Source organism: Vicugna pacos, chromosome 7, assembly GCF_048564905.1.
Source record: "Vicugna pacos chromosome 7, VicPac4, whole genome shotgun sequence".
Lineage (NCBI taxonomy): Eukaryota > Metazoa > Chordata > Mammalia > Artiodactyla > Camelidae > Vicugna > Vicugna pacos.
In genome coordinates, this window is record NC_132993.1 from 39,724,361 (window position 1) to 39,745,796 (window position 21,436).

The 21,436-nt window shown below is 39.5% G+C and overlaps 1 protein-coding gene across 12 annotated transcripts in view; it reads left to right on the forward strand.

Annotated features, from left to right (window-relative positions):
- The window catches only part of PDE1C (phosphodiesterase 1C), a 482,123-nt gene that overhangs the window by 354,146 nt on the left and 106,541 nt on the right, over window positions 1–21,436 (forward strand). For all 12 annotated transcript variants that reach the window (XR_012074369.1, XM_072964716.1, XM_072964717.1 and 9 more), the window contains 2 exons: window positions 19,158–19,271; window positions 21,101–21,283. Coding sequence is in view for 11 of the 12 variants with exons in the window: in XM_072964716.1 (XP_072820817.1) it covers window positions 19,158–19,271; window positions 21,101–21,283 (297 nt within the window). In the remaining variant the exon portion in view is untranslated. The remainder of the gene's footprint in view (window positions 1–19,157; window positions 19,272–21,100; window positions 21,284–21,436) is intronic.

Below are 21,436 nucleotides of genomic sequence, written 5' to 3' on the forward strand. Positions count from 1 at the left end.
TCCAGATAAGACTCTGGTGTATGTATGTGTGTGTGTTGCGGGGAGGGTGCTGTCTTGTGCTTTATGGGATGTTTAGCAGCATCCCTAGCCTCTAATATCCTAGATGCCAGTTACACCCTCCTGTTGTTATAACTGTAGTGTCTCCAGACATTGCTAAATTTCCTGTGGGGAACAGAATTCCCCCCTTGAGTACCACTGCCCCAGGATGAGACAGTAATGGTGAACACATTCGAGGGTCCCTAGTTTAATGTAATGGAAACCTTTGGGCAAAATGAAATAGGTAATCGATTAATCGACTTCCTTTCACTTATTGAAGGGAACAGAGCCATGCTCATTCCAAGGGTTTTCATATTTCTTCTTCACTCCTTCTTCCCCTGCCTCTGCCCTTCTTTGCACCCCCTTTTCTTTTTCTCCTCACCTCCCTCTTTCAGTCTGTTTCTTTTTCTTCTTTTGGTTCCAACATCTTTCCCACACATGACATAACATCTGTGGTGCTTTTTTCCCCAACACTTCTATTAATAACTGGACATTTAGGGATCTTCTGGGGCTTACAGTATCACTTGTTCCTTCTTGATGCACTGTTATCTGCAGTCAAGACTGACTGTTGTAAATGGGACATCTCTACTCTTGTTAAGGACTAGAGCCCAAAGCAAGGCTATGCGAAGGGCACTCTGGCAGGAGGCTAGACGGCTTAAGTGATGGAAAACTTCAAAGCTGCTGAACAGAAAAGCGGGGAGGAGAGAAGATGACCTCTTCACTATTTTTATATTAGGAACATAAATAACTTCCTTCAGTTAAAATCTAGTTGGGATGGAGGGAGCCATTTCAACTTAAAGATGATCAGTTTATTTCAAGCTTTTTATTTTCCTCCTTTCTAAAATTTCCATTGAAAATCCAAAGAACACAAAAATGAAACAAAATTATGTAAGTGTAAATATGTTTCCATTGTCTTTCAAACAGTCTTCGCAGGTGTATGTGAAGATCTGGAGAAGAGGGCATGCTCATGTTCTGCAGGTGAAAAAGAGGGGATTGCTGTAAAGTTTTTAGTGGGGAGGTTGGCAGTAAGCATCAAAAAGTTTAGAAATACTTCTGTCCTTTAATCCTGATACTGTTTTTCAAACTATGTCCTAATAAAAAAAAGTGTACAAAAAGTACGGTTGTAAAATTCTTATTTAAATATAGTTTGTAATAGCAAAAATCAGAAATAACCTAAATGTCCTACATTAATGAACTGATTGGATAAATTACGATATATATTTAGTGGCAAATTATGTTGTTATTAAAATTATGTTGAGAAAAATACTTAATAACATGGAAGGCAATTTATAATATATTAGGTTTTAAAGCATTCTACCAAATAATTTGTGTAGGGAAGATTAAAAAATCATCATTAAAAATCTATCTACAGATAGATGATAAAATATTAATAATTGTTATCTATAGATGGGACAGTTTTATGCGATTTTTATTTTCCCTTATTTTCTAATAAATATTTTATAAATTTTCTAAGGACCATGTAATCTTTTAAAAATACAAATAAAACAGAGGTTTGTAAAGTTTAAGAAAATCTAGCGGGAGGCTATACAGCGAAATGCCAAAGACAAGTGTAGTAATCATTCGTGAAATACTTATTTCATTTGGAATCTTCTCTGATTTTTTTTTAAGAACACACAAACTACTTTTTGCTTACATTTTTACATGTGTTACAGTAAAAAACAAAACAAATTCTCAGCTGCTTAGAAGAACATTAGGAAATGTGTTAAGTAAAACCTGAGAAAAATTACACACTAGTATTGTAGTTGAGAATGTTTTATGATGGATAAATAACTTATTATTGGTTTTCTGACTGCTAGAAAGAAAAGAAGTAAAAAATTAATACATGTCAGGTTATTTGTAGTCTTTCCCAGAATTTCTTCTATCCCAAAGCACGTGAATGTGGAAGTATAAATAGATTATGGTCGTCTTGTGCTTAATTTGGCACAATATTCCAAATACAGAACAGTGTACTTGAGAATTGGCAGTCATAACTGTATGCCCTTTGGCCTTGTAAATTGTTAACTGGTCATCAGAAAGTGTCCACAGAGAGAAAGAAGAATATGAGAGAAAAATTATATTCAGAGACAAAGGGAAAGAATTTTTTAAAATGTTCTTTTATCATTGCAGAGGTGAAAATGAAGTACATCGAAATATCAAAGACTGTCATTTAACTTGAGAGATATTGGCTCATCCTGTAATAATACCATGAAACTGCATGAGATAAAACTGAAGTGGATGAAATATTGATAACATAGAAAACTAGTTTCAGAGTTAGTTGAAGGGCGGTTTTCTATTTTGCTACCATGAATGTATAATCTTGCATGTTTTTTGCGCCTTATCTTTTTATCTCAATACATAATAGAACTTTCAGTGCATAACTTGTCATTTAAACTTATAATCATCATTTCTTCTCAGGTTTTCCAGATCCCTTGACTTCAATGCACCTGTACATCCAGGGAAGTTAAGCTCATTGACATTGCTCCGCAAATCCCACGCAATAAACGTTTAAGTGCTGGGGGACATACAAAGAAAAACACAAGACTCTTGTCAAGTGTAGCAGTGAAATGCTGTACACAGTATATAGCCTTATCTCAGAGTCAGAGTGAGCATCAGTGGAATACGCTCTGCGAAGGCAAGGACCAAGCAGATATTACTTAACTTTGTTTAATCTGAATTTCCCAAACATTTGCAACCAGAAGGCTTTTCATTAGCCATGCCTATTAACATCCCATGGGCCAAGTGTTCTGTAGAGTACCATATGGAAAGCACTGGTCCAGATTTTTCAAATTGTTAACAAGGTAGTTTAATTATTCAGATTATTTGTCTGAAAGTATTACCACCCACTCTGCAACGTCAGAATTATCAGCATGATTGCGTCATTTCACACTCTAGTCTAAAGTGTCATCTAGCTTTCGATAGTTTTAAGAAAGCTCCCTGGGAAATTAGAATGCAGTCTTGGCTTTGAGAATCGTTGCACCAGAATCAGTTTCCAGTAATGCTACCATTATTATCAATATGATGATGATGATGATGATGATAGTAATATTACTATTACTTCTTCAGAACTCTTTTTTCCTTTCTTATCAGTGCCTGTTGACCAGCTGCCGTGGAGGCAAATATACCACAAAAATGCAAAGGAAACATTCTGGAGAGTATATTCAACAAGGTCCAGTTAGCTGTTCTCATTGCTGAATGACAATGATTGACAAGTGGTGGAAATAAATTCTTACCAAGTAGATCACAAGAGCTAGTTCAAAGCCCCTAAGAATAAGGAAATTATTTCTGGTAATAAAATCAAGTAGTTTGGTGATCCAACTTCCCCTGCCTTCCCAATTTGTGTCCTTTTTCTGTGCAGGTCCCAATTCCACCCACCCCTCTCCTCCCTGTGATCCAGAGGCAAACATCCTTCTGCCTCCTTGTGGAAGCCTCAGTACATCAGTGGTGCCCAGAAACCTGCTCATCCAACATCTGGATATTTTGGATGGTCTTGGGCACCCAAGCAGCCTCTTTGAAGGAATCCCGTAGGAAGCCATCTTGAGTGGGTGGTACCTTCCTTGCCTGCCTCCTCCTCCCTGTGAGTTTGTGTTTCTTGTTCTTTCAGCGCCTGTGGCAGGGAAGCAGAGCTGTTGGCTTGCAGATGCACTGTTGATGCTCACGAGAGACATAAGCAGTATATTGATTCATATTCGTCTCTGTCTTCAGTGGGAGCAAAGTTATTATGTTTCCAAATCCGAAGAGAAGAAGTTCAGGAAATCACTTGGAAATAATCTCTTATCTTCCCCCTCACATAGATGCTTTCTTGTAGTATCTCTCTTAAAATGCTGTTTACTCCTAAGTAGGGAGTAGAGGGTCCAATGAACTTTGGCACTGATTACTTTCAACTTTGGATTGCTTGGTGTTCTTTTAGCAACTTAAGTTGACAAGTTCAGACTTGGTGAGTTCTTCCATGATGCCCAACACACAGTCTGTTTTAAGACTTACTGTATTATGTGCAATTTATTTGTGTCTGCCTCTCTTCCTAGACTGGACCCTGAAGATGCACAGACCCAGTACAGTAGCAGACATTTTATGGGAACCCATGAAATATTTGTTAATTAAAACTGTTGAATCTCACTTGCATGTCACAGCCTTGTCCTACTACAACCAGGAGTAATTTCCCTCTTTTCTGTGCTGGAATAGTATTTGGTTATATTTCTGCCACCGGATTTGCCTTAGAGGTTCACGGTTGTTTTTGCATTTGCCTCCCACATCAGGTGTGGGTGCCTGGGGATCAGGCACGGCATCATATCATCTCTGCTTCCTATGCCCGCTGCCTGCCAGTCAGGAGTTGCTTGATGCTGTGATGTCGCAGAGCCAGTCATTTATTCACAGTACATTCAAGATGCGGAAAGAAACGGTGGCTTCTTTACTTTCTGTGAGCATTCTGAGTTTCCTGAGCCTCAACTGCTGGGTCTGGGTCTGCAATGGGATGGGGTGTGTGTGTGTGTGAGAAAGTGAGAGAGAGAAGGTTAGGAATGGAAAGAGAGAAACTATAATCCAGTTCATGAAACTCTAACCAACTGAATAATTTAAGCAGTCTTTTTTTTGGTAACTCACTTTTTGAAAAATTTAAATACTTAAGACTTTCAGATTTCCTTATTCCTCTCCCTACTGCTGTCCAGGGTAGCACAGTCCATGTGTTCTTGTGTCATCTTCTGGTGTCTCTTGACTCCGGGATGATGTCTCTTGTCCACTTGGTCACTGCAAGTCTTGGTGACATCTCTAGCCAAGGTCTGTGACTGTGTTCTTCCCCACCCACTTGGCCCTGCTCAGCTCCTGTGCCTCCGTGCTCTGCTGAGGTCTGGCTATAACTTCCACTCGGTCCCTGTCTTGGGAAGACGCCTCTGGGGTGCTCAGTCATGGCGGCTCCCCTGGGAACCCTGCCAGTCAGTGCTATCAGCTGCCTCCCAGTCCTGCTGCAGGGCACACGGGACCTCTGGCATCTTCCTTCTCCCTGCTTGGGAGCCGGGAGAGACTTGATCTAAACTGTAGCTTCCTATTGTCTACCTAACATATAATAGCTGCTTTTACTCTGATGGCGCCATCCTGGGTTGGTGTGAGGATGTCCTGGGAGTCACCTCAAAGGTCATCCTCTTACTGAGTTCAAAACAGGAAGTGGGGCTGAAGGCTCCAGCTTTCAGCCTTCCCCAGTCTGGACCCACAACCTCCCACCTCAGGGCTCTGGACCAGGTCTTACCCACCTCAGAGAATCCTCTTTACCTGGACTCCTCTTTCCTCCCTGGGGACTCATCCATGGTAGGAATGGCCGTTGGCAGCAGTGGGGGACAAGGTGGGGATGAAAACACAAAATACTGTCTTCTTTTCCATACTGATGAGTGCAGGTGGTGGAGATCCCTGCAGTAGGAGGAATCCCTGCAGTAGGGGTTTTTGGTGAGCGAAGTCTAAAGTGGCAGGTCACCTGGGTCACAGTTTTAGCTTTTCACTTCTGACTCCAGTGGCATCTTTGGAAGGGTGTTCAGGGGAGTGTGAGGATGGGAGGGCTGAGAGGACAAGGGAGGGAAGAGTGCACACCTAGTCTATGGCCAGTGGTAAGTAGCCCAGAGCCAAAGACGTGTGCAGAAGTGGCCTGGGCTGTTCATTGAATGACTGTGTGTGACTATGCATTTTAAGGACCGGTCCAACTCTAGCAAAGATGCTCGTGCTGTTCTGCTTTCACACCAGTGTGGGACCGAGCTCAGTGGCTTCGCAGGCTCCCAGGGAAGATCTGTAGTCAGGTGTCACACCAGCTCTGACTGGCCTTGGGCTCTGCCAGGTTGTGGACCGAGCACATGCCCCCCTCTGTGGCGATGCCAGGTCAGGGGCTCTGCTGAGCCCCAGGTGTTCGTGTTTGACACGGGATTGACACGCCTGACAGGGATAAAGGAAAACTCCTTCTGTGGCAACACCCGACAGCATAGGTGTGAACGCACGCCTTCTTCCTTGAGATTTTACAAATCTCCTGTATGTTTCTAAAGGGTCAGTATCAGATATGGAACATTATGCGATTCTCTCGGTATCTCTTTCTCCTTTAATAGAGAATCAGTCAGTGGGACTGTGTCTTCCTCTTTTCAGTCCCTGAGACAGTCTGAAGCTCAACGAAGCTCTTCTGGGAAAAAAATTCTTCTTTTTTTTACATTTACTAAATAGAATATATTATGACACCACCTAGGTTTAAGTGCCATTAAAAAAAATTATGGAGTGTATACCAAGATTTAGGAGGTTTTAAAAATGCTATACGAGGAACTTCTAGTTCAGTGAGGCTCACACTGCTCCTGAGGGGAAACTCCAAAGCATTAGGCAATATTTTTAAACCGCAAAAATTACCATCGTGAACAACGAGAAATAGTTTACTCGGGGCAAGTGGAGTACTTTATCCATATTGATCCATCAGTATTTGCTATGATTACTGCTAATTCCTTTATAAATCAACTCTTCTTGTAAATCTTGACAGGAAATAGCCAACAGGAGAGTTCTGTTTCTATGGTTATGGGAGTTGGGTCCTGTATTACCAGTATTTACCTCGTTGAGTTACCTGAGCCATGTCAAGCCTGTGTTTCTAATGACAGAGAGGGAGGGGGCGCTATTTTAATAAAAGGGAAGTGAAGCAAGTCCCAGCCATCATCTGCAAAGAGAGGGAGGCAATCCTGGTGAGTAAGATGGTGACTCGATGAATAAAAGATCTTTCCCTCTTCTTTTTCTGTTAAGATGTGGCAAAATAATGAAGTTTCAGCTTTGGACACAGTTATCAGAATTCACTAGGGCAAACAGACAATGAATGATATTAACTAATGAGAATGAGAATGATAACAAACACTGCAGGTCCAGAACCCTACCTGGCCCCCACCCCAAAGCCACTGTGAAATGAGTTACGGTTGGCAGGAAACTGAATGCCAATTCTGTTGAGAACAAACTTCAAATGTTAATAATTGCAAATTGTTTTCCTGTTTGATTGGAAACGACTGTACAATGCAACACAGTCACCGTGACAGGCTCTTTCACACCCCTCCTTAATTATCTCACTCCATCAGCCTCATACCTAGCTCTGAACTTCCTCCTTTACAGACCCTTTCATTGTCAGCCTGTGTGGTGGAATTAACCTGAAAATAAAACAAACTTCTGAGGATGAACTGAAAAGAGGGAGGACAAATGTAAGGAGGGAGAGGGCCTCATACCTTATGGGGCCCAAGGGATTGTGGCCAGGAAAGGTGGAATCAGCACCCCTTGAGTCAAGTCACTGGGGTTCTTCTTCCCACATCTTGTTAGCGTACTAACCATTTGCTAGCATCTCAGTTTCCTCAGTTGATCCTGAGAAACTCCAGCATGAAATCTTGAGTCTTCCTCTGGTTCTCAGTATGCTCCAAACGTCACTGCTGGGAAGCCCTCCTCAGATCCTCTCCAAGGCCATCAGACACAGTGAACTGCTCGCCTGTGCACATTTCTCCTTCCTTGCTCTGGTGGCTGAAGCCAAGCAGGGGGATCTGGGAGACAGATACTAAATGGGCCATATGAACACGGAGGCCCTTATGAAATTAGCTGGGGTAGGGACAACTTGTGTCCAGCCCATTATCATCACTATTCCACAAGCTGGAGGACTGTGTCACTTTTTTTAAATTAAGCTTTTTAGTTTGAGATGATTGTAGATTTACATTATTATAAGAAATATTTCAGAGAGATTTCTATGTACTCGTTACCCAGTTTTTCCCAAAGGAAACAGGATATTGATGTTAGCACAACCACCTATCTTCTTCAGAATTCCCCAGTTTTATTGTACTCCTGAGTGTGTGTGTGTGTGTGTGTGTGTGTGCATGCGTGTGTGCGTGCATGTTTAGTTTTATGCAATTTTATTATATGTGTAGGTTGACACATTCATCACCATAGTCAAGATACAGAATTACACCATCATCACAAGGCTCCCTTTCTTACAACGATCCACATTCCATGCTCCTCTCCCTCTAACCCTTGGCAACCATTAATCTGTCCATCATTCCATAACTCTGTCATTTGAAGATGTCATATAAATGGAATCATATAGTATTTAACCTTTTGGGATTGGCCTTTATCACTCAGGATCATTTCCTTGAGAACTATCTCATTTTTATTAGAATGTTGGGAGGTTATTTCATAATCAGGATGATTATTTCTCTCAGTTTAATCAATTATAAAGTTAACAAGCCACTTTCATATACAGTATTCCATTTGATCCTCCCAACAGGGTGTAAACAAAAGGCTTAAAAGAAAAAACAAGTGTAGATGACAGGATTCCACATTTTTGCTGTGGCAGATTGGCTGGCTCTGCCCCAAACCCCCTTCCTCATTGTCCAGGGCATACAACTGGCTTATGTCTTCCAGCTGCTCTCATGGAAGGATGTGGCCATGTGCTTGGACTCTGGGCAGTGGGAAGTGATCAGAGGTGATGAGTTCCAATCCAGCCCCCCACACATGTCCTTCCACATTCTTTCCCCTTCTGTGGCAGCCTTTGAAACCTATGTCAAACTTAGTGGAGCCACAGGTGGGACAAACGACCCTGATTCAACACTCTAGGATCTCTTGACTTTTAGAGTTCTGAGTCACCAGAGATGTGGGGGTGGCCAGTGTATGTCTGGAGGCAGTGGAGGGGAGGGAAACAATAGTAGACTGTAACAACACTTCCTTTCCTCTCATTTCCTCCCCGGTCTGGTGGGGCTGCCTCCTGCCCTAGACCAAGGACACTCGCTGCTCTGTCCTCACACAGAGCAGTGCCCTTAAGTCACCTTAGGAGTTTCTCACAGTTTTCTGGAGGGGTTTTTTTTTTTTAATTGCTGTAATTCTTCTGGAATTAATCTTAAGGAAGAGAGCTGTGCTAATTTAGCATCTCATTAGCCATTCTTTGCAGATTTTTATCTTTGAATGAATTTGTATTATTTCTGTTATTATAAAAGAAAAAAATGGGGAGAAAAGGTAATCTTGGAAGTACCTTACTGAAACATACTGTGTTTCTAGCATGATGGAATTCCTGTGATTTGGCTAGGTGAGTGAGCTTTAGCTTTTCTGGATAATCATCCCAACACGATGCAATTCAGATTGAATAAGGAACTGAATTCAGGGAAGGCAAATGAGGGAGCCATGGGGCTGGGTTGACTCTTCAGATGTAGAGGAACGTGTCTCTGCATGGTTTCAACCTTCCTAAATCTTCCTGTAAACTTTCTCCTCATTTCTGCTCATCTTCCTTTCCTCATTACCACCATTCAAAGATGTTTTTAGTTCTTCTCATTTCTTTGGTCTATTGAAACAGATGTTTTTGAAGTGGCATGTTTATCAGCAGAGAAAAGTGATGGTGTTTCTTTCCACATGAATAGCTGCAAATGAAAAATGGCTTCTGGAACTTACCTTTTGGCAGCCTGGCAGGATTTCATCTCCTTCTCCCTCCACAGTCCCCCGCATGGCCTGTGGTAGGTTCTGAACGATCCTCGTGGTAGGTTCTGAACGATCCTCTGAGTTTTCGTTTTCATTCTTGTTATTTCTTTTTTTCTGAAAAACAATGGCCAGAAGAGCAGGTTCTTATATTAGTGTCTTCTCCCAATACTGTCTGCCAACCTAGAGTCATACTTTAGAGAGACAATGTTTTCCTTCAGGAATAAAGATTTTCTTGGTATAATGGTGAATCTTGTACTTTTCTTGCACTATTTCTTTTTAACAAAATATATGAGTTAAGTGATGGTAAAAACAAGAAAGGGCTAAACTGGTTTTTAAGAAATAATTCTTTATAAGATCAATAATGACTGTGGAGAGGAACCCCTTTCCAAATCACTGCATTATGTTACTACAGGAATTCCAAAGGAACAAAGTCAATATATCAACTCTAAATGAATCGACACTTTAACCCTGGGTCAAAATAACTCCCAGAATATCATAAAAACATAAAGCTTCTCTTGGACGAAGAGTGCTTTGTGCCTAGTGTTCACAGCTTGCATGTGTGTGCACATGCACTCACTTACTCTCACACTCACAAACCGGCGTCCTGAAAGGAGATTTACTCTGTAAGACAGAAACTAGGAGAAGATTGAATATGTGGGGCTGCTCCATGGCATAGCTTCATGAAAACAAAAGGAATGCAAATACTCGTTAGAAAATCCACAGCAACCAAGAAAGTATGTAGTGATATCCTTGAGTGGATATCCAAAGAATGGGTCCATGCCTATGGAGTGGAACAACTGCATGTAGAATAGGATAATCAGAAAGGAATGTATGTTTGGCTCTTTAATTTTTGCCTTGTAGCAGATTTCTTTGCCTTCTTATGTTGTACTTATATTAATATAAAAGCACATGTGGAGATCCTTACACAAGCCAGCTGGGTGTTGAGAGGAGAGGAATGGTATAGTGAGGTGGCAGAGAGATACAGGCCCGTAGTTATATGCTTTATAATAAGTCTGTTTGAGAATATAAGGTTCTATTAGGTTGTTCTTGTTAATCAAAACCATATTGGGTGTATTTGGTGTTTTCATTTCCAAATAAATTTTAGAATCAGTCTGTCAATTTCCATCAAATGACCTATGGAGAATCTGTTAGGGATTACATTGAATCAATAGATAGATTTAGTAGGTGAAATTCATATTTCTAAACTGTTGAGTTTGTAATTTATGAATATTGACTATCTTTCCCTTTATTTAGGCCATTTAAACTTCTCTCAATATCTTAGTTTTTCTTCTGTGAGGAGTACTTTTTTGCCTGTTGTAAGATTTATTCTTAGATGCTTTTCATTTTGATGCTTTTGTAGTTAGTGCCATTTTCTAACTGTTTATTGCTATTTATCCAGTGATTTTGCTTAATTCACCTTTTGATTGGAATAATTCATTTGAAAATTATTACAGATATCCTGTCCTGAGTATAATTTCATCTGTAGTGACAGTTTTATTTTTATTTTCTAGTCCTTGTATCTTTTATTACTTCCTTTCTTCTTACTGAACCGGTGAGAAATGATCATATAATCTTGAAGAGAAGCAGTGGTAGTAGGCATCTTCATATTATTAGCTCGCTCAACAGGAAAACTTCCCATATTTCAGTATTAAGTATGATGTTTGTTGAGCCTTTCTGTTTTAAAGCTCCACTATCAGATTTAGGAAATTCACTTTCATTCCTTCTTTGCTAAGGTACTTACCATGATAGGTGATTTCTCAAATCCTTTTTCTAATATTTGTATGATGATCAGATGATTTTTCTCTTTTGTTCCCGTTAAAATAGGGATAACATTTATTCATTGATTTACAGTGTTAAACCAACCTTGCATTTTTACAAATTTTGCTTGCTGTTTGCTTTCTTTTTTTCACTGGATTCAATTTGTTAAAATTTTGTTTAGGATTTTTACATCTATGTTCATGAGAGAGACTACCCCGGTATTCTTTTCTTACAATGTTCTTGTTTGGTTTTAGAATCAAGAATATGCTGGTCCCATAAAACGAATCAGAATGCTTCCTCCTTTGCTTTTCTCTGGACGACTGTGTTATTTAGTCTTTGAATTCATTGATAAAGTGGCTAAGCACTGTGATTTTCTTTGTGGGAAAATAATAAGCTATGGATTCAATTTCTTCAATAGTTATAGAAGTGTTCATACTTTATCTTTTTCTTATGTCAGTTTTCATAAGTTTTCATAGAATTTTCCCATCTGATGTAAAATTTTTAAAATTTATCTGTAGGGAAGTATGATATGCTTTCATTACAGATCTGCAGGGTCCGTAGTAGTTTTTTAAATTCTTAATTTTTTGTGTGCCTTCTTTCTTATTTATCAGTCTTGCTTGGCTTTTTATTTTATTAAGCTTTTCAAAGGCACAGCTTTTGGCTTTGTTGAGTATTTCTTTTGTTAAGTTTCTTTTGTCCTTATGTTTTGTTTTTGTATTTATTTTTTGCTATCTTTTACTTTCTTTGGATTAACTTGTTCTTTTTAAAATTTCTTGAGATGGATAATAAAATCACTTATTTTCAGTTTTTTTTTCTTTTTTAATATATTCATTTAAGGCTGTACATTTCCCTCTAAGTACTACTTTACTTGAATGCCACAGGTTTTGATGTATCATATTTCATCAACATTTAAAACCGTTTTCTGATTTAATCTTTTACCCATAGTTATTTAGAAGTATAGTTCTAAATTTCCAAACATTTGGAGTATTTCTAGACTTTGTTTTGTTATTGATTTCAAGCTGAGTTCCACTGTTGTCAAAGAACATTATTTGTATGATTTCAATTGTTTGAAATTTGTTCAGACTTCCATAGGACCCGGCATATGGTTGGTTTTTAAAACTCTTACATGTGCACTTGAAGAAAATGTCTGCAACTGGATATAGTGTTTAGTACATGTTCAATTAGGTCAGTTTTGTTAATAATGTTATTTAAAATCTATAACCTTACTAATTTTTTGTATTAGTTAATAACATAAAGAGGTATATAAAAATATAGATATGAACCTAGGTACCAAAATTTTTTAAGTGAAAAAGTAATTAGAGCCCAATAATTTATTTAATAAATCTATTTGTATATTTGCCTTAAGCATGTGTAATTGGGAACCATAGAAGAATTTACAGAAGGTAAAATTTACAAAGCTGGGCTATCTTTACTTGTCTTTATTTTTGTTGGTGTTCTTGTTTTTGCTTTGGAAATCACTAAATCAGGAAACCACATACCCCAAACAAGTCCTTTCCCAGAAATTCTTAAAAGCAGCAATCCATGCTACCACCATACTCATGCAACACTCTATCAAAGTGCTATCACATGAGAGATAATATTCATACTGCACTGTTCAGGGTACCAGGCAAGCCTAATTACAACAAAAACATATAGAATTCCCCCCCTCACTAAGTACCTGCACTCCTCTACTCTGTTGCTAGATTGATCTTTCTAAAATGCAGATTTTATCACACCACCCCCCTAACCCCACTTAAAAATTCTCCAGGGGGTCCCCATTATCTCTAGGGGAAATTAAATTTTTTTAGCCAAGCCCACCAGGATCTGCCTCCTGCCTCTTCTGATATTTCATATCTTCATACACCCCCTGAGTTCCAGCCACCCATGGAATTCCCTGAATGGATCACTGTCTTCAGGCTGCTCCCTCTGTCCCCAGTCCACCATTTCTCCATCCCATCTTGCTTGTCCGGTTGACATCACTATGGCCTTGGTTCAGCTCTGATATCACCGCCTCTAAGGAGGACGTTATTACTTGGAGATTCTTCTCCTTTGTACTTTCTTAGTCCCCTTGTCGGACTTCTGCCATCCAGCTTGCTGTACTTGCACGGTAAGTGCTGACTAGCTGTCTGTCTTCCCTAATTGAGGGAAGGCACTGCGTTTCCCCCCTTTTATTCCTGGAGCCTGTCACAGTGCCTGCACACGGAAAGCACCCAGTAAATGCTGAAGGAATGTTTCAAGTACAGCAATCTTAGTTAATTATAGACACAAACAGATCTCCAGAAAAATATTCAGATGGCATCATTGGATGACATTAAAGCATAAGCCTGAAATCCCATTTGGAGGTGTTGTTTTGGTTTACTTTCTGTGGCATTTAGGTAAGTGGCAGGAATGGGAGTGACATAGAGGAAACAGGTGTGTGAAAAGTACACAGAGATGCCTTTGCCTTACAAATACACGGATGTGATGAACTGAAATGGTAATTTTTTTAATTTAAATGAGTCTTTAGGACTCATGACTCATTGGGACATGTACAGGAAGTGCTGTAAAGGATCCAGTTCCCTTTGACACTCTTTCAGACTAAACAGAGCCTGTCTAAGATGGCAGCCGTCATCGGCCGTGCTGACATATTAGGAGCTGCTTATCCATTCTGCGGGGAATAACCTTGGGCAGAATGGACAGATATGAGAAAGTGTGTTTCATGGCTTTTTATTCTAATTTATTTTCTCTTGTGCTTTTCTGATTTCATTCCAGTAGTGCCTAAAGCTCGACGGGTGTATGTGCTCTCCAGGCTTAGTGCTGCAGGGTTTCAGGACCTCAGCTGGGTACAGGGAATAGTGCTGAGGCCACTGCAGGGCAGTTTTCTAAGTTATAAAGTTGAGTCAAGAAGTCACTTCCTAATAAAGTCAGCCGTCTTGGTCCTAGAAATTATTTTTGTGGGAAAAAGAGACAACTCCGTTTCTTCCATTCCAGCAGCCTTACAAGTGCCAAAATACAGTGTGCAGGTCCTTTCTCATTTAATTCCACTTTTCCCACATTTCCCTGCATCCCCAATAATGGCATGGTCTCAAAGTAACTCAGCATCTGTCCAGGACTTGCTCTGGACCTGAGGGCACAAAGCACTGAAGTGATGCAGTGGTTCATCATATGCCTCGTAGCTAAGAAGCCTAGAGAAAGCAGAGCTCACGTGGAGAAATGAAAGACTCACGTAAAGATGCAAAGGCTCATCCACGATGAAATTATACACTATCTTAACAGAAAGGCATCTTGCCAAAGTTTGAATGAGTAAGCTCTTCCTAAAATGGTGTTGCACTTCTATCCTGGAACTGTTATCTGGCAGCCACAGTGACAGAAATTGATGGAGTGCTGGAAACTATGAACATTCACTCAGAAGAGAAACTTTATTATTATTGTTGTTGTACATTTCCTTCCTCCCTCCAGCCCTCCCTTCCTTTAGGTGCCCAGACCCAGACCTTTTGAGTAGTATTAAAAAGCTAGACTTACAGGCGACAACTTATCATGGGACCTGTCCTTGGGGACATTGGCCTTTTAGGTAAAATGAATTCACATGGAAAAACATCCAGACAGACTTTACTAGGAAAACAAAGGAAGGCATCTGAGCTTTCCTGCTTAACTAATCTCCTAGTTTAACAAAAATATTTTATAATACGGGTATGAAGGATCTTGGCTGTTTTTAGACAACCCTTCTCAAGATGGATTGAGATCTAGGCAAACCTGTACTATGTTGGAAATAGGGAAAGGTGCCTCCTTATTCCCAGAAACTTTAGGAAATTTTTCAGTTTTTGAGACGAGTTCGTGACCAGTGGTGAAAGAGCTAATTTCAATCTCTTCTGCCCACAAAGCAGCAGTTTCACCAAGAAGTAGATGGTAGGTGGTGCGGTGGGGTCAAGGCAGGATGTTCCAAGAAGGATAAAAGGTTGGGCTGGAGTTGTGGTAGACTGAGAGGCCAGTGGAGCAGCACCCACCTGAGGGCTACCCTAGAGCTCAACAATGTTTGAAAATAGGACATCTGGAATTTCCTAGGGTTTGTGTGGCAACTGCATGAAGCAGAAAGCTGGCAGCTTATGTGGACGGGGGTGGCAGTAGCTTACATTTGTGCCAGGTGCTCGTCCAGACAGGAATTGGGTATACTGAAAGCTGGTCATTATTTACTTTTTTTTTTTTAAGTTCTTACAGTCTTTCTGTTGTCATGTTTTGTTTCTATTTACCTTCTTCTCTCTCAATATGCTCACTTTTATTACATTATGATTTCAGCTTTTATCTTTGCTTCACAGATCCGTTCTCTTGAATTTTATTGACCACAAAGCAGATGCTCCCTAAAATTTGCTTGTTTCCATTAGTGAACTTTTCTTTTCAAAAGTGAGTCCTTTCTCTGCACTTTGAAGACTATTCTCCACTTTATTGCTGAATCTTTTTGTAGGTTTCTTTTCCCCCGCTGTTTAGTCGACCTTGAATAAAGAGACGTGAATCTTGCCGTAGGTGTGTTGTCCCAGGTTCCCTTCATGCCTGCCAGGGTGTTGTGGATCTTCTGCTCCTCTCAGAAGCTGGAGAGATGGGAGCAGATGTGAATTTCTAGTACGTCTTATACATCCTAAAGGAACTTTATCCTGTGTCACTTCTCTGGGTTTGTTAAAGCCACTGGACTAGGGATTTGCTTCAGTTTGCAACTTTCTGTTGGGTCAGACTTTTACACTGGATACGTGAATGCGGCTGTGCCCAGTGTCTGCCCGGCACTGCTGGTGACTACGTCTGGGTGAAGCCCCACACTGCTGATTTTCCGTGGCACAAAGCCTGGGACTTTCCAGGGGAGATGATGTTCAGTGCTGCTGATCTGAACTGCTTAGTGGGAGTTCAAGTGATGCCCTCCTTGGGAGCACAGCTCTTGCTCTGACCTAGGGTCCTGGTTGACGTACTGCAAGATATACGAGGCTCTTCACAACTCGATTCCCCCAGTATTGTGCTTTCCCGGAGTGAGAATTGTTAGTAATAATGGATATAAAGTGATATTCCATATAGTGTGCTTACTAATTCCAATTGTTTTTTGACTGATTATAATTAGTTTTTAGTTCATAAAAATGACACAGGAAGCACTTATACTAGGAAGGGGAGCTTGTCTTAGGGAAAAAAACATGCCAGTCATTTTCATGTTTAGTTGTCCTTATATAATTAGAATTGTATTTCATTTACCACTTCTTTTTAATCTTTTAAGACTGTTTGTCCATTTCATTAAGGTTGGCTTTGCTAAATCTAGGTCATGAATCCATTTAACTGGAGACCTATGAATCTATCCTCCTTGAAAGACCACTATCCCAGAGTATGCTTTTTTGGTGGTTTTTATTTTCTGGAAAAGCATATAAAGGATGAAATTTTGAACTGGTCCACACCTTAAGAATATATTTGTTGGCTTCACATATACTTGGGAATCCTACTAAATATAGGTATAGATATCTTGAATTATATATCTTGAATTATACCCATATTATTCTCAAAATCTGATAATGTTGTTAAATTGCTTTCTGATATTTGGCATGGTAGAAGTCTATGGCCAGCTTGAATTTTTGTTACTTTGTAAGTACTAGATTTTATTTTCTGAGTGATTTTTATGTTCTTATTTTTATCTTTGGAGATAAAAAATTACAACAGCATATGTTGGATGTTTTCTTTTTTCTGGTTTTATTTGATCCCTTTTTATCTGCTTATAAAGGTTTTTCTTCAGTCTAGGAAAACATTTAATTAAAATTACTTCTGTTTATTTTTTAAGGACGTCCTTTTATAGGAAGATAGAATCAATGATTATTACTTCTATTAATCTTATATTTTCCCTCATCATTTTTTGTGTTTTGTCTTTTCCTCTTAGGTTTAAGAGTTGAGATGGGTCCTGTTAGAGATTTATGTCAATTCCTGGTGGAATCTTGGGAAGCCTCAAATGAAGGGAGAAATTTTCTTTAAAAAGTTTTAATTTACCCTCATTTTACTTTGCCAGTGGAGAGTCCAACAGCCTTGCGGGGTAGTTGGGCTCCTGGAGGTGAGAGTCAAAATTAGAGGCAGACTTAGCCAGGAATGTGTTTTGCTAAAGAGCTTCCATTCCTTATTTGGAACAGCTCTGGGCTTGCCTCTGCAGTTCCCCCATTCTTTGGCAGGCTGGCTGTCCACTGTGGGTGAGTGACTGGTAAACTCTTCCTTGCCAACTCCCTGTCGTGTGCTGCCTTTGAAACCGGAACACTTTCTAGTGCTGATAATGGGATCCCCAGGCTGACCCTCACCTCCAAGCCTGCAGAGGCCTCTGCTGACTTCCTCTGCATATTTCCCTTTTGCATGTTGGAGATTCACAAGTCAGGTAGCAACTACCCTTAATCTAATTTCCTCTGTATTTTATATCATTGATATACCTGCGGATTTCTTTGGTATGGCTGGCCCTCTTGCCTACTTTTTAAGGTTGATCCTGAGTTTTTCCTCCTTCTTATTGTCATTATCATTTTCATATAGACCTGGAGGGGAGTAGCTTATGCTTTGCCAAGAAGTGGGTTGAGCTGTGCTCTCTTATGAATGCTATTTTGAAGGCAGGAAAGTGGGAACAGCCTTAGGAAATAAAGACTTGATAATAACCTTAAGTATCCTGTAGAATGTTTCTCATCTGGTTACTTTTGATAATCAAGGTCACTGAATAACAACAATGACAATAATGATAACAATTGCCTTTTAAAAAAACGAGGTGATGGGTGTGTTAACCAGCCTTATTGTGGCAATCATTTTGCAATCTGTCTGTGTATCAGATCAGCACGTTGTAAACCTTAACTTTACATAATGTTATATGTCAATTATATTCAATAAAGTTTGAAAAAAAGTTGTGGGTCACATGGTTGATGTGAGTACATCAATATTAATTTGATTTAATCTATATATCAACCTAGGAAATTTGGTGGTTGTGTTTTCATTTAATAGCTGACACTCTGAGAAGTTAAATAACCTGTCTGGCATTGCATAGGTAATATGTTGAGAAGTAGAATTCAGACTCAAGTTTGTCTTCAAAGTTTCCATTCTTTGCTGGCTGTCAAACAGCCTGAAGAGTTGTCCTATCTCCTGATCTCTGTGGTGTTTATGGTGTTCCCAGTTGCTGGACTTTGATAATCTATTGGCATTTTATTGCTCTCATATATACTAAGTCCTTCTCTGTGGGGATAATGTTCGTATAAGTAAGAGGAGAACATGTTTTTTGTTTCTCTGTTAATGTCTGAAACTCTTGACTAGCAGTGTGGAAGGTCTTGTCCTCAGTACCTTTGTTTATCATCCATCCTCCTTAAAAAAAAGGAAGAAAAGAAAAGAAAACTAGACTATTTATTTGCCCCTAGAGAACTTCTTCCTGCCCAATGAAAGAGTTTACCTTCATATATTTCTTGTGTAGCTCTTTATGGGTATTTTGGTGGTCCAAATCTCCTCACCTGTCTTGGAGCACCCATGGGCCATGGGACTGGTATTCTCTGTGGTCACAGCTGAAAAAGTACCTTCAACACAGCAGAATCTCAGGCAGTGTTTGGTGATGTTGTTGCTGGCCATGCTTTATTACATCCAATTAGGACCAAAAGAAAAAAACATTAAAATCAGAGAAGAGGCAAAATCATTGCTAATTTAGGAAACCTTAGAAAGATAAAAGGTTGTTAGAATGTGTTGGGGTGGTCAGTGCCTGGTGGATGAGAACATTTTTGTTCTCGATTCATAGTGGCAAAAGTGTTTGCATTTATTTTATAACTTGCTCCTCTGAGAAATACTGGTCAGTTCTGTTGTTCAATTCGTATTTTCCTTTCAGATATATTGGAATAGAAAAAAATATTTAATGACTATAAACTTTGTCATTCTAAATTGTAAGATTATTTCTTATTTCCTCTATTCATTGAATCGTGCCTTTTCCCCACTAGGTTACGGTCTTTGGTCAAACAGTTAGAGAGAGGGGAGGCTTCCGTGGTAGATCTTAAGAAGAACTTGGAATATGCAGCCACAGTGCTTGAATCCGTATACATTGATGAAACCAGGTAAGCTGAAATGACAAGATGTTAGTGCAATGATTTAAGTGTTCTGTTATTTGGCTTTTCTGAAATGTCCCTCATGGCATGTAGGAGGCAGCATTCAAATGGTTGGTCTTGGAGCTTTAGTTTCCACAAATGGGGTGGATTTAGACATCACATAACCTCCATACCTCCTCATTTATAAAAGGAGCTAATTGAACTGATCCCATGTGCCCATTATGACAATGAAGTATGACAATGAAGTGAGACAATGGAGGGGGAGGAAAAGTAATTTTTAAAAATCTTACCAGAATTGTAATCAAATTTAGAGTTCCACTGGAATTATTGTATATTATTCATCTCAGCTTAAAAATTATGTTCATGTTTTAATTCATGATTTCTATCTGTAAGTGGAGGCTCCTGAAGGGATGGAGAAGCATTTGTACTTAAACACCCAGTATTCCTCCCTCAGTACTTAGGTCTGTTACTGACTTTCTTAGCTGACTCCACTTGAATTATCCATAAATATTAAAGCACTTCCAGTTACTAAATGCTTTTGAAAAGTAACAAAATTGCTTTTCTTTTGAAAAAGGTTGAAATGGTAAATATGAAAGGCTTTTCTTCTTTTTTCTAATTCAGTCTGCTCTGTTAATATTTGTGATGTCTTACTTTGCTGTGTCAAATTCCAATTGGAAAGGATTTCCCAGTAATCTAAGAATTGTGTGACTTAGTTTTTGGTGACTTGCTTGGTTCCTAGTTAAAGGAAATTTGATATCATGGTTTTCCCAAATTTACATTTTCTCCCCTTCCTTCCTACTGATATGTCTAAAGAAAAAAAAAAACCCTTTTCATAGATACCTGTTTTTACTCATTTTTAGTAGGGCTTAATACAAGTATAAAATACAATTTTTAAAGTTTTATTGTAACTTTTGGCTATTTATGTTCCATTCTAGTCTGACCTAGGAACACGTTTGAAAAATCTGCTAAGCATACCTGACAGATGGCTGAAATCACTGTGCTCAAATAAAGAACTGCATTATTTTGGAAATTTTGCTTAAATTAGGCATTTAAGTTTCTGTACAATCCTGTCAAACTAGGGAGAATATCAATTGGTATCACTTGGGTTCATTACTTCAGAGGACTGGGTTGGCATGATTTGGGCAATACTTTGCAAAGTCTCTATTTTTCTTTTTAATTTATTTTTATTGCAATGTAATTGACATGCAATGTTGTATAAGTTTAATGTGTACAATGTGTTGACTTGATATATTTATGTATTACAATATGATTACCACCATAGTGTTAACTAACACCTAGATCACATCACATAATTGTTATTTTTTTGGGTAGAAACAATTACGATCTAGGTTGTTAGCAAATTTGAAGTTTATAATACAGCATTGTTGTCTCTAGCAACGTTTTTAAGTGCCATTATTTTTAAAACAATATAATGCGACGTGACCATCTATGAAATAAACCTCCCTGTGAATGCATTTTTAAATGAAGGGTTTAGTTAGATTCCATTCAGAGTCCACAGGTCTTCTAGAAATAAAGATACTTGATGCTCCTGAGTGCAGTGGGTCTGAGACCCACAGAGCCTGAGACAAGGTATATGACTTTCTCTGATTCCTTTGGGTTTTTTGTCCAGTCTGGTAGAGAAAACCATCCTGAAGCACAAATGGTGGGCTTTCACAAGCTTTGCAAAAAGGTGCTGGATGTTTTTGGTGGCCAATTTATTTTGGTTTCTTCACACCTGTTGTCTGCAGGTGGGGTGGCAAGAAGGAACAACTGCTTTGAACAGAGAGCTCTAACTTCAGAATTAATCTCAGTGTCCTGTTCGTGTTTCTTGGGTTCAGGCGACTCCTGGATACGGAGGATGAACTCAGTGACATTCAGTCAGACGCAGTGCCTTCTGAGGTCAGGGACTGGCTGGCCTCCACCTTCACGCGGCAGATGGGGATGATGCTCAGGAGGAGTGAGGAGAAGCCGCGGTTCAAGAGCATCGTCCACGCAGTGCAGGCTGGGATATTTGTGGAGAGGTAAAGACGGCTGCCTTCCAGTGACCAAAGCAGCAAAAGGAACACTGGTTTCTTATAAATGAAAGCTTTGCTTTGGTATGGTTTTGGTATCTATAAATGCTGAAAATTCTGGGTGGAAACAGATAGTCTTGAATGAGAGACGGCGAAAGCATA